This window comes from Chlamydotis macqueenii, chromosome 3 (assembly GCF_036417535.1).
Source record: "Chlamydotis macqueenii isolate bChlMac1 chromosome 3, bChlMac1.mat, whole genome shotgun sequence".
NCBI classification, from domain to species: Eukaryota; Metazoa; Chordata; class Aves; order Otidiformes; family Otididae; genus Chlamydotis; species Chlamydotis macqueenii.
The window spans coordinates 51,119,251-51,132,494 of NC_141558.1; the positions used below are offsets into that span (position 1 = coordinate 51,119,251).

At 39.4% G+C, this 13,244-nt stretch overlaps 1 protein-coding gene across 1 annotated transcript in view; it reads right to left on the reverse strand.

Moving 5' to 3' along the window:
* Positions 1-4,175: 4,175 nt before the first annotated feature.
* LAMA4 (laminin subunit alpha 4) overlaps positions 4,176-13,244 on the reverse strand; it is a 104,603-nt gene continuing 95,534 nt past the window's right edge. The window contains exons 35-38 of the mRNA XM_086744055.1: positions 12,185-12,315; positions 9,597-9,690; positions 8,491-8,610; positions 4,176-7,040 (exon numbers count right to left, since the gene is read on the reverse strand). Of these exons, the coding sequence (XP_086600181.1) occupies positions 6,895-7,040; positions 8,491-8,610; positions 9,597-9,690; positions 12,185-12,315 (491 nt within the window). The 3' untranslated portion in view covers positions 4,176-6,894. The remainder of the gene's footprint in view (positions 7,041-8,490; positions 8,611-9,596; positions 9,691-12,184; positions 12,316-13,244) is intronic.

Below are 13,244 nucleotides of genomic sequence, written 5' to 3' on the forward strand. Positions count from 1 at the left end.
TCACCACCTAACCGTCGCGAGTGGAACATTCCATTAGAGGGGCTGGGAGGGGTTGTGCCCGAACCGCAGTGTGGCGGGCGTGTGGGCTCCCTTGGGGAGCGGCGGGCCCCAGCGGCCGCTGAGCCGGGGGAGAGGCGTTTGGGTGTGGATCGTGGTGGCCACGGCTGCTGCTGTGAGGTTCAGGGGTTGGTGTAGGAATAAGTGTGCGCTGAGGGCCGCTGAGGGAGTATCAGGGTGTCTGCTGGCCCGTTTGGCGGTACGGGAGCAGTGAACACGGTGAGGTGCTCAGAAACCCGCTGTAGTCTTGAGGGTGAACCTGTCCGGGGAACAGGGTCTCTGCTACAGCCCAAATACAGGCGACATGGCAGAGGCCTAAAATGAAGTCTTCCTACGGGAGAACAGAAATATTTGCACACAGTACAGTTCATTACCTTTTATGGCTAAAAATCTGTGATAAGAAGTGTTTTATTTTTCCCAAATACATTATTCAGAGTTATGGGGTGAAATGTGCGAAATGATATGAAAACACAAATGAAAAATTAAATGAAAAATTGGTCATGTGGAAATGCTGTAATGACGTACTCTCCCATCAGGCTTGAAAATTACAGTTTTCTTTAAGCGCAGTTTCGTATTTCTTGAGCAAATAATTGCCCACAGGGCAATTAGGAGGTGCTTTTGCCTGTGTGTTGAATATAAGAACTTTGGGACTAAAAATAAGAGATGAGAAATGTAGAGATGCTATTGACTCAGCATGGTAAGGCTGGTCCACAGCATAGCTACGCTGCACAAATGATGTAAAGAACGTGTGATACGCAAAGCAGTCACTTGCAGAAAGCTCTTCTGTGACACAGCTGGTATTTCCGCTTCCTGTGGGAGAACAAAAGTACTTCCATGCAATCCAGTTCATTAGGTTTTATGGCTAAAACTATCCAACAAAATAGGCTTCTTTTTCCAAATACATTGCTTCTGGTACTGATGTGCAAACAAAATTTGCTAAATGAAATTCTTAGTAGAAACCTGAAGTTCAGTGTATCTTAATCCTCTTTTTGCTCTGGAGAAACCATAGTGCTGACTCTGTGACATGACCTAGGGTCCTGTGGAGATCAATTATAGTACCCAGGAGAATAAAGTAATACTAAATGAGTATTTAAAAAAAAAACTTTCCTGGAAAGATTAACTATGTATTGCAGCAAATACAGTAATAGTAATGCATTATATATAAGAAATACATATCAAGACTAATTTTTTTAAACCTAATTGAAAGAGAAGAATCCAATCCATCTACTGGAAATCCTTATTGTTCTTAAGGAAAAGTAATGAGTGGCCCAAGCCTACTCAAGCTTCATGTTTCAAGTTGCAAAGGACCAATAGCTTGGATGTTACAGGCAGGTGGAAAGTTTAGCATGAATAGAGTAATACTGCCTCAAACGCGTCTTTCAAAAACTAATCACCAGTGTAAAACTACATGAATATTAATCACGAAAACAGCTACACTTTCTTTCTCATCTCTCTCTGGACAGACAGGATGTAACCTATAGTTTAATTTTGTTCCCTGTGGTTATCTGAACTAGTCTGAACCTGTAGGCTGTGATTTGTTCTAGCTGCTAGATGTAAAACTGTTTCTATACTTCTTGCCAACTGTCATGTCCTTAAAGTCTTCCCTTCTCTTTTTGGCCTTACTTAGGCTAAAAACAGTACAACATGCTTGTAACCATTCTAAAGCTTAATTTAAAGTCTACAGAAATCTCTTAATATTGCTGTATCTGGCTTGCTTTTTTCTTTTGTAGTTAGCTACACTTTTGTCCTGGTTTTGGCAGGGATGGAGTTGATTTTCCTCTCAGTAGCTGGTGTGTTTTGGATTTTGTGTGTGAAGAATGTTGATAAACACCCTGATGATATGAGTTGTTGTGAATGAGACCAAGGACACTGTCCTGCTTTCCAAGTCTCACTAATTTGCAGATGCAGGAAGCTGGGAGAAAGACAGACAGCATAATTGACCCGAACTGGCCAAAGAGAGTATTCCATGCCATGAACGTCATGCTCAGTATATAAGTGGGGGCTGGCCAGAGTGGGTGTCTGCCTTCCTGGCACCCATCTATCTTCCTCGTTTTGCTGGCATCGTTCCCCCTACCTTGCTGGCTCCTTTTTGCTCCTTTGCTTGCTGCTCGGTTTTGTTTCCGTGATCGCTGCTCGGGACGGGCTGTATCGGTCATTGGGACATTGGGTGGTGAGAAAACATATATTGTTCACTTTGTATATTTTAATATCCTTATATTCTGTTATTATTGTCGTTTTCCCTTGTTATTTTAGTAAATTGTCTTCATCTCAACCCACGAGTTCTCCTTCCTTCCCAATTCTCTCCCCCATCCCGCTGGGGAGGGGGAGGGTGAGCGAGAAACTGTGGTAATTCAGGCTAAACCATCACAACTTTCTACTTGTTCTTTTAAGTTAGCTGTTGTTTTTGTATTCTATGTCCCATCAAGATTCAGCTTAATGGGTTTCGCTCCATTGAACGTGAGATTGCAGGAAGAAACCCTGTGCTTTGGCTTCCAATATGCTATTAAGAGGTCTGTGGTGGCAAATGTGGAGTGATTATTCTCACTGAGCGTGGAAACACTGTGAATCAGAGATGCAACTGGAATTCATATTCGTGTGGGAGTATTTTTTAGCTTCCAAAGGAGTTCCAAGTGCAGGAAGTGGGTGCACTAAATCAGTTTGGCTTGATGCATGTGCTCAGAGGTTTAATGAATCAGGCAGCTCAACTATGTGAAAGAAATAAGCACAGACTGACTTTCTATTTCATTGTAGATGAAGCTGTACATCATCTACCGTAGTATAAATGCATGAATCTAGTCAGGCCCCCTTGGAGACTTTGCCTATGTTAATAATTTAATCAACAGTCTTACGCTAATGTGTGTTTCTCACTCTTATTTTCTCAGTAACTTTTTGTTGTTGACACTATACAGTAATAGCGTTCCACAGCTTTGAAACATGAATTGAATAATTGAATTGTAGGAATAACTTACTATGTTATTGAGAGGAAATGAGTTGACATGGACCACTGTGAATAACTCTTAAATCCCAACCACAAAAAGAGCCAAATGTACATCACAGCTTAAATGTATGTGCTGTGCTTTCAGCCTCTTTTTAATAATAGTCATTTGACTATTTAGGCCACATGCTGCTGTAGGGAGAATACACTGGAATTTGAACTAATGGTATTCTTTGATTTATATCAGGGCGTAGTTCACATATGAAGGTTTGTTTTGTTTGAGGTTTTTTTTTAAACTTAGAATAGCTAGCTTTTGAGGAATTACTGTCAGACCTGTAACCCTTCATCTTTCATTTTCCTTTTCAGGCTATTGTCCATACTCTTGATCCTCGAGGAGAAGGAAGGTTGATAAGAACCTTTAACTGTGGGAGGTCTCTACACATCTTCAGAAGTAAGAGACAGAGGAGCCAGAGATCCTAATTAAATACTCTATTTTGAAGCAGTTTGTTGAGTATTTAAATTTGAAATAGATTCTTTCTTACATAGCCACGCAAATATCAAATTTCAGAATATTACATGATAAATAACAGTATAGTTGTAACACTGATTTAGATAATGGCTACAACAATGCTTATTAAAATCTTGAAGGTGACAGAGAAAAGGGATAATCTCCTTAGGGTCAGTGCTTATTTTTTGTAGACTTTCTGCAGAATTGAGATAGGTATATTCATACTGAAAATGCAAATGGACAGTCTAGCAATATACCTCAGAACTTGGTGTTTTTTTCCCAGAACTTTGTAGATGAAGAGTTTTGTACTTTGGAGCTGTAAGTTTTAAGATAGATACAGAAGACAAATTGAATTATGGGAAGATTTCTGCTTAGTTGCCTTCTCTTAAACACCAGGAGCTTTGAAATGAATGTGGAGGTGCGTGCAGATTTTCTTTGGTGCATATGGAATGGTAATTTCAAGGTCCATGTGGATGTTGGGGGCAGGAAAAATTGTGTTATTCTGTACTCTCTCCCAAGTCTGCAAGTATCCTTCTGTTTACATTATTTTTCTTTGGAAACCCTGTTCTGCAGAGGGAAAACCTGCATCTCTGACACCTAGAAAGGGAAATTGAGGAATATATCCTCCACAAATAACTGCTGTGCTTGATTAGTGGTATAGTAAAGAGAAGTAAATTGAATGGTAGCAGTGTATTAATTTTAATGTGTTTTTTATTCACATACTATGTTGCTGTATTTTTAGTTTTCCATATATAAAATATGCAAAGGACTGATTAGTCAGAAAAGTAATTCTTAAATGTAAATCCACTGAACAAAACCAATCCTCATTGCAGCAAATATATCTAAGAAAAGCATTGTTTATTCACAGAGCTTGGATGTGGATATGAGAAAATATCTTTTAGTTTGAAGTAGGTGCAAGATGGAAAAATGTTGTGAGTATGTGTGTACCAGTTAACACAGAATGCTCCACTTAATACCAGAATTCACTAAACTGTGATGCTCTTAGGGGGCACAAGCACGTGCTATTCCTGGCTATCTCTCCTTAGCAGCTGCAGACAACCTTTAAAGGAATTTCAGTAATCCTTGTAAAGAACCTATCTAAGCAGGGAATCTGCTGTTCTTTTCTCTTCAGCAATAGGGTCCTGGGGACCAGGGTCTGAGGAATCTTAGCTCAGGTTGTGGTGTCATGAGATTGATTGAGCCAATCTAACAAATCACTGCCACTGGAAGGTGAGAGACTTCCTTTTTCACTCCTGCTTCCAGCTGCACAGGCCTGACACCGTGCATGGCCACTGGTACCCACTAGGAACCCAGCTTACTAATCTGAGGACATTCCCCCTCAACCTCAATAATAAAAAATTCCCAGACCAAAACCCCTAAATGTTTTCTGTTCAGAGTCTGAGTAGTAGCTGGGAACAGGAAAGAGTTCAGCAGGCATACTGGTTTTGGTATCTGAGACAAAGATGGCATTTGAAGGCAATGGGATTTGGGGCCCATGATGTGCTTGATCCAGAGAGACTGCAGAGGGGTACTCCTACTGCTTGCTTCTGAAGTATGAACAGTGGGCTATGGAGTGACAAAAAGAGGGGGCTAATCTACCACTCCTGGAAGTGAGGGGCCTCCCTATGCGATTGGGAAGGGAATCAGTCCTGGGAGCATATTGCTTGGGAGTTGCAGGGAACAGAATGGGAGACTTGTCCAGGAGAAGTTAGAACAGGCATGGGGCTCAAAGCATGAGCAGAGCTGACAGTGCTGGTGGAAGGAGAGGCAGTGGCTGCTGTAGGCACGCTATCTTCTCTCATCCACTCACTACCCAACACTGGACTCTAGAGACAAGTGGAGAGGCAGCGATGGGGTCCCAGCTGCCAGAGAGTCCCTGTGCCAATCTGTCCACAGCTTGCAGTTCTTTATCCAAAGCCAAAACCACTTCAATCTCTCAAAACTCTTTTCCTACTGAGAGAGTAGTAGGGAAGCTACTGCTCAGTGCTGACACATGTGTCTTATTCTGGTGGTTCCTCCAGCAGTCCACAGATTCAAGATCTTTGGATTCCAGTTGTCACTTGTGTGTTTTCCAGATGAGCTCCTATTAATTTTTAGTCTGGAGGGTGTTGTCCTTTCCTGCTTTGCAGCTGGTCATATTTTGAGTTGCTTCCAACAATAACTTGCCCAGCAGTCATAAAACTCTCTGTCAACAGTAGTCTATTATTTAAAGAAAAGAAACTTACATGGCTTTGATGCCTTGTGGGTTATCTTTGAAGAGACTAAGTTTTGCAAGTGACTTGGATCTGTTTGATGTTCAAGCATACTGTGAGCTAAAGCCTGGTACTAACTTCCATCTACCTTCTATGGTTTTAACAGCTCAGATTTGCAGCCCTTTGCCTTCTGTTTACATCTTCCTATTTCATCCCCAGGTCCTCTGCAGCAGCATATCTTCTGGGATACATTCCACAGGAACATATTGCTAGTTTGAGGATTACTGCTGTAAACTGAAGTCCTGCAGCAGTCTCACAAGGAAGTGATGAGGAATTTGCCTGAAACTGTGACTGTCATTCTGCTTTCTACATTTTGTGTTTACTAGTGTTATATTGGTGCAAATGAGATCACAACCAGATTGTGGATTTAGTGCTGTGTTTGTATGTAAGTGCATTTAAAATTTAGACAAAAAACTTGAAATTATAATTCTCTCTCTTCTATCCCTTCCTACATAAGGCAAGTATTGCTCTAAAATTACCTAGTTTAGGTAAGTGATCAGTTATATAAAGTGTCTATCTTAAAAGATATACATCCTATCTTCACGTTGTGCTAGAACATATTCACGAAGTCTAGAAGTGGAATAAAAATTTTAGTTTTTCATTGTTTGTAAGCTTACCTAGTTGATATGCTCTCTATCCCTTATTTTAACTGAGGAATATATAAATAAGTTGAATGGGAAATTAAAAAAAAATCTTTGAACACAGTTATTTGCAATGTAAGCCTATTATCTAGCTTTATTCTTTAATGTGCATTAGCAGATCTTGTCCTGCGAAACAAAGGGTGACCTAAGGTACGGAATGAAATGATGTAGAGGATCTATCTTGAAAGTAACATATTTAATATAATTCTCATTTCTTTTATAATCCCACATTTTCATGTAACAGACTGGCCACACATACGCTATAAGAAATGGTAAAGCTCACTCTTGTGGTATAGTAAGAGAAGTGCAGAAGCAAGAGCCCTTTATTCTTCAGTGATTTTTTCTTTGCACATAAATGTTAGAAGTGACCTTCAAACGTACTGCTTTCTGTAGATAGATCCTTGATATTTTCATTCTTCTTCTCTCGATGAACATAATTTCTTTTGTTCTATTTTTCTTTCTGTGGTCTAAGGAACTTTACAGGATTGATGCAGTGGACTGTCAGGCTGCTGGACATGTGTTGATGCTTACAGCCCCACTAACTAAAGCTGCTTTACTAAAACTCACTGGTTTTTCATCAATCATGAAATTACGAATGCAGCCAATGAAGGAGTTACGTGTAGTCAGGCTGGATGTTAGCAGAGACTCTGGAAGAAGCAGATTTAAAAGAAAAAAAAAGTTAGAGCTGATGATGACCAGAATAATCACTTTGGAGGCAGAATCTTTTCAATTTGCTAACTGCAGCTCTACTGAATCTTCTGTGGGTCTTTTAAAGTGTCTGGCCTACTGACAGCATCTTAGAGGCTGTTAGAGTAGGTATGGAGCACTGTCTATATTTTTGTAAAACTCTATGCTCCACCGTCAACAGAGGCCCAATCTTGCATTTTTTTGACAACTACATTTTTTTTAAGTAATGAAGCAGGTGAACCCCAGGGTGTGTGTTTGTAATTTCTTTTAACATTACATGTCTTGTCATCTGTGTCTGATTTGTTAGTTTGCATTTAATTTACTATATTTACGTGGTATTAGTTAGTATTACATCTTGTTTGTTGTCATGAAGTTCATTGTAGGATTTTTCTATGTTAGGGTGATAATAGCATTATAGAGCCAATGCATGGCATTGCTTTAGTATTCTATAATTAATGTAGAAATAGAAGGCTCTATTGTGAAGCAGAACAGTATTTGCTGTTACCACTTTATATTACCTTTCTGCGAAGAGTTCTATCCTAATGAAATTCCAATTTGGATTTAAAGAGTGAACAAGCATCTGCACATAGATTTTATTATTCCCGTTAGGCTCATTTTTCTTCCCGGTAGTGTGGGAAGTATGAGAACATCACGCACTCAAGCCACTAATCCAAGATAAGCAATATAATAAATTTTGTAGTTAGAGCTGTTCATGATTGACATGGAAGGCACAGAGAATGAATGCTGCATGTTTTCAATGAGAAATGTAAAGGAGATGACTTAAAAATTGAATCACGTAGTGTTGATTGCAGTTTGTATATGAACTCCAACAGAGTAGCTCTGTCTGTTGAATGAGGGAAGTAAATGTAGTAATCTTGGCCCACGCTACACAGATGGTCTGTGAGTCACAAATTCACACTAGCAGACATCTGTGCAATAGAAATCACTAGTCAGAAAACGAATCTTCATATTTTGTCTTGTGTTCCAAGATGCCATTGCTTAAAGAAGAGGAAAGAAGCCTACCAGCAGCAAAACCTTGAGACTCCAGTTACAGTGACAGGGAGTTTCAGATCCCATAAATAAACAAATCACTTCTTAGAAAAACAGTAAGCCCGTACTGGAAAGTCAAGTGGAAAAAAAAATGATTTTTTTTTCTAGCTAGCTGACTTGTCTACTGAGTCCATACCTGACCTTCCAGCAACTGTGAATGTTTTTATTTCAATGAAGCAGCACTGTTTTATTTGAGAAACTGAAGCAGAACATTTCTGATCAGCTCTTGAGCCTTTACATTTTACCACGTTGTTCACATTAGATATGTTTTGTTCTTTTTTCGAATTAACTCTCTGTGCTTTCTCTGGAAACAGTGCTGAAATTTGAGAACAACGTACCGCAGACCTACCAAAAACTTACCTGGTACACCTCCAATAAACACGGGCTCCCTGTGGTCAATTGCCTTTGGATTTAGTGGCCCTACGACATGGTTGACTTCAGAGTCGACATCCAGCTGCACCACATTAGCATCTCTAATAACTGAAAGGAGAAGGAACAGGGATCAAGAAGATTGTAAGAAGTAGCACGTGAGTTTTCTATGACAGACAGGAGTTATCTGTTTGATCCGAGTAGTTTGATCTAGTGTGAGCCATCAATACCAGTGACAGTACGGGACAGATTCTGGCATAGAGCAGGGCCAATGGAAGATACAGCATGGGAGCAAGGTTGCTTCTGAGCGGGGCTCTTGATTGCTGGCAGCTGTGTCTAGGCTGCAGGGTATGAGCTTACAATAATGGCATGTGGCTTAGAAAATAAGTTTGCCAAATCGTTCCCTATAGGGGATGTACTAGAATGCAGAGGTTTCTTCCATGCTTGTGTTCCTGAGTTTCTTTCAGAAGGAAACCAGAATGCATGAGGAAAGGGTGCACACTCAGATATCTTCTGGATGTGACTCTGGGGGACATCCCAAGTCACCATCTAGAGAGGAAGATAAAGGAGTTCAAAGTACATGAGGTTTAGAAGTACTTTTTGACTTTCAAACCCAGGAAGGAAGGTGGGCTGTCTGGCACAGGGACAGAATCCTGACTGTGGACATCTCTGTGTGAGGCAGGTGCTCTCCAGATCTGTCCTGTTATTTGACCTTTAAGGGCAGTGTATACTCATGCCTACTACATTCTGCCAACATATTTAACCTCTAATTGGGAAAAGAAATATCTCTTCCAGTATACAACGTAGGAAAGGTTCCCAGCATTTCAGCTAGACTGTCTTGTGTTCTTTGAACAAGAACCTTCCATCTTTGCTTGTTCTTTGTAGGAACTTCTGCTTGTCCTCCTCGAAGCTCTACAGTTCCTATATCTGAGGGAGGAATACGACTGTCCCTTTCACACAAACTTTCATTTTGACAGGTGAAAGGGAAGAACTGAAGATATGACCCCATTCTCAGTGCACCAGCCCATGGAGATGGATATTGGGAGGGAGAACTGGGCTCTATTGCCTGACTTAGGGGATGATCATGTTTTACTGACCTGCGATTCGGTGCCACCTGCCATCGCAAAGGCTCTGTTTCAGTGTCACTGAAGTTGAAAAATCCCTGATTCCATTATTCAGTTTCACAGTAACCTGGAGGAAAATAATGTAGTTGTCACTTTAAACCCTCTTCTGTTCTCTTTTTTCCTTCTGTTGTATTATGCTCTATTTCCCACTCAAAATATGTCAGTATGTAAGTGAAAGAAAAACATTATTTCATTAAATTCTTTAAAATAAAGCACCTTTCTAATTCACAGATTTATGGTTGGTTCGTTGTTTGTTTGGTTTTTTTTATAGTTCTGCAGCATTTCTGATTTGAACTCAAGGAAGAGTTCAAACAAAGATTAAAAAATAACAGCTAATTTCACTCAAATTCTCTAGTACTGCTACTCTATAATTTCCTGTGTGGTAAATTAGTGTTTAGAGGCATCAGATGATGTTTTGGCATCTTGCTAGCCACATAATGAGGAAAACAGTAATGAAAAACCTAAGTACAAAACAAACAGACAAGATGTGGGAAAGGAATAGATAGGGAACCTAAGAATGACTTTCAAGTTACTTTTACAATCTTAACCAGAAAATCTCTGGCAGAGCTAGAAAGTGAACCTAATTCTGAATTTCACACGTCTGCTTTAGTTATGTGAATTAATAGCTTTCTGCATGGAAATGCTACAGCAGCGGCAGTACAACGTCGTGTCCTGTTGTGGGGCATAAGATTCCCAGTGGTGATTGCCAGAGAACTCCCAACACTGAGTCCAGTCACTCAGGCTTTTCAAATGCCTGTGTTGTCCCTGATAATGCTGACACCTTGTTGACTGAAAATGTTCCAAGGAAAAAACTTATATTTAATTTTAAAGGATCTCTGTTTCAATATAATAGTAAGAAATTTTTAAACTTTTTTTTTTTCCACAAGGGCACCTGCAAACAAAAATGAAATGACCTTCATATTGTCATTTTTTTTTGTCCACCCTTGGACAAAATATGTAGAAGCAATTAAATCAAATGCAGAATTGTGAGAGAAAGTGTCTCCTGAATAAATCACACAGACAAGCTGTACTGAGAGAGATGCGTACATTTAAAAATGAATTAAAGGTGCTGATTGTTCTTATTTGTCCATCAAAAATGTTTCACAAAACAGGTCTTCAGCAATGCATTCTAAGAGAACAGATAGTTATTGGTAAAAAACACAGATACTTCCTAAGAAGGTAACTGGCATACCTGTTGCAGTGACAAGCAGAGAAGAGCTGCTTTTCCAGAGTGAATTTTATGAATGACATGCATTATATAGGAAGTGAAGTCTGAAGCAATAAATGAGGCAATATGTTTTGTTAGACTGACTGATACAACTGGAAAATCAGACAAGTTTCTGGACGTGCAAAGCTTCCATCAGATCTTTACGTAACAAAGACTAGACGGGACCAGTTGTATACAGATGCTACCTTTAAGTGTGCCATGATACCTAGTGATGCAATGTGCTTTAAGTTGTTCTTTGTTAATTCACCAAGGACTAGCTACAGCTGTGAGAATGGGCTTTTTCAAACCTAACCAGCTGTCAAAAGTTAGGTGTCTAACTGAAGCACCTGTTGTCCTCTCTGTAGTCATCAATACAGAAAAATAGATTATTTGAATGACAGCTCATTTAGTCACCTGTATTAGAAACCTGCTTTAGGATAAGATGATTGCCATGTTAAACTGTCCCCTCAGTCACTCTACTGTAGGTTCCTGTTCTTATAAGAGAGGTGATAACATGTTTCCTCGGGTGTTGCATTTCTAACTGAGGTGCAGCCAGTCTTAATACTCTTCCACTTTTGTTGAGTGTTAGATACTGGGTAGTGCATTGCAGTGGTTAAAGAATATCCACACTGCTTAGTCTCTCGAATATGCCCTGAGCTTCTTTTCTGCAAAAAGGCCAAAAAAAAAGTTTTTCCCCCTCCTCTAAACCTTTGCTTGTTTTGCCACTTAGGCTGCAATTTCTTGCTCCATTACTTTATTTCTGTATATGTGCAATGTATAGCGTGACAGTATCCAGGTTTTAGTGATGAACATAAAAAAATAGCAGCAGCAGCAGCAACTGTCTGGTAAGTTCATTTCAAACCTCTCTCGTTCAGCTGACAGCCTTACAAAAATTCAGAGGCTCTAGAAACCAGATCGACAGACAATCAGAAATTTCCCTTTCCGCCACTCCCCCATCACACACATAAATGTTAAAGCAAGAAGAGACTGAGTGCAACTCAGACTTCTCTTTTAACAAATAAGAAATAAACATTCATCAACAGTTACCTTACTGTTATACATTTCTAACGTATGGATGAAAGAGCAGCACCAAAGAGTTGGTGCTTTTGCTTCTTTTCAACTGCTCATGAAATATTTATAGTTGATATCAGTAAAGTAATCTGATTTTGTCTTAGGTGTTGCTTTTTGTATTTTAAAAGAAATATCTGGGTTGCTTAATCTAAGGAGTTAATACATTTAAGAGAGAAATAAGAATTAGCGGGAAATTTGTAAGACAAAAGCTGCATGTAGCAGAGCCCACTTAAGTAGGAGAGGGACCGTCAAAGAAGTGGAGAAAATGTGATCTTCATTATACCTGTCCATTTCTCATGTGCATATTCAAGTACTCTCCATTCACGCTGTGACCATGCAGTAGAATTCCTGAGCTGCTTCGGGGACGTATTTCAAAAACAACTTCAAATTTCAGGCCTAAACTGAAGGATTCATCTGTGAGGGAAAAATAACAACCTTATTTTTGTACTGAGTGATGAAATTGTACATCTATTCAAAGTCAAAAGGGAAGTTCAAAGCTCCAGGGTGGAACTTATTTTTCTGTCTTTAAAACTATTGGAACATGTGCCAGTACTCATACTTCAAGAGATGGCATGGTGAGCCATCAATGACCCATTTCAGCTTTTGTGTTGATTATGTCTGCTTGAAGTACTAATAAAGGTTTCTTTATTTTTCTCATTATTTTAAAAAATGGGTTTCATTTAAAAATACTTCTTAGCAATAAAATGGACAGCAGAAAGTAAATTGTCCGTATTTTTTGGCAGTTTCTTATTGTGCAATTTGCTAGACATTCAGCAGTCTTTATACAGTGAGTGGGAGTTCACTTGAGCTTTGATGATTCAGTAGAATAAAGCCCCTTTTTCAATCTGGTGGCAGGCCAGGGAGCAAATTAGAAACACTCTCTCATTCTTCTTGGTGTTGCCAATGAATAGGGTTGTGCAGTTTCCTTGCCTGTTCAGATCAGAGCCTGTGTGACGAAAAACCCCTCATAAAACACTTCCTGGAACACAGCAGGCCTAAATGACAGAAAAGATGTGTTCTGTCATACTGTTCATTATTAAGACATGCAGAAAGCCTTTCCTTAGGATTTTTTAATTGCATGTTGTTTCATTAATTAAAAAAACTAAGGGATGACCATTTGCTGGTATACTTGGTCTTAGCTACATTGACTTCTATATGTCTGCAGTCATTTTTACCATATTATAATCTGTTCCCTTGTGAAATTGTTCTAATTATTTGAAATACATACACCAACAACTTGTTAAGTTTCATGGTGACATTGTGACCTGTCAACATCAGCTACTTACCACAATAGTGATCTATGTCTAATAATCCTTACAGCTCACAGCCTCAGAAATTACCAC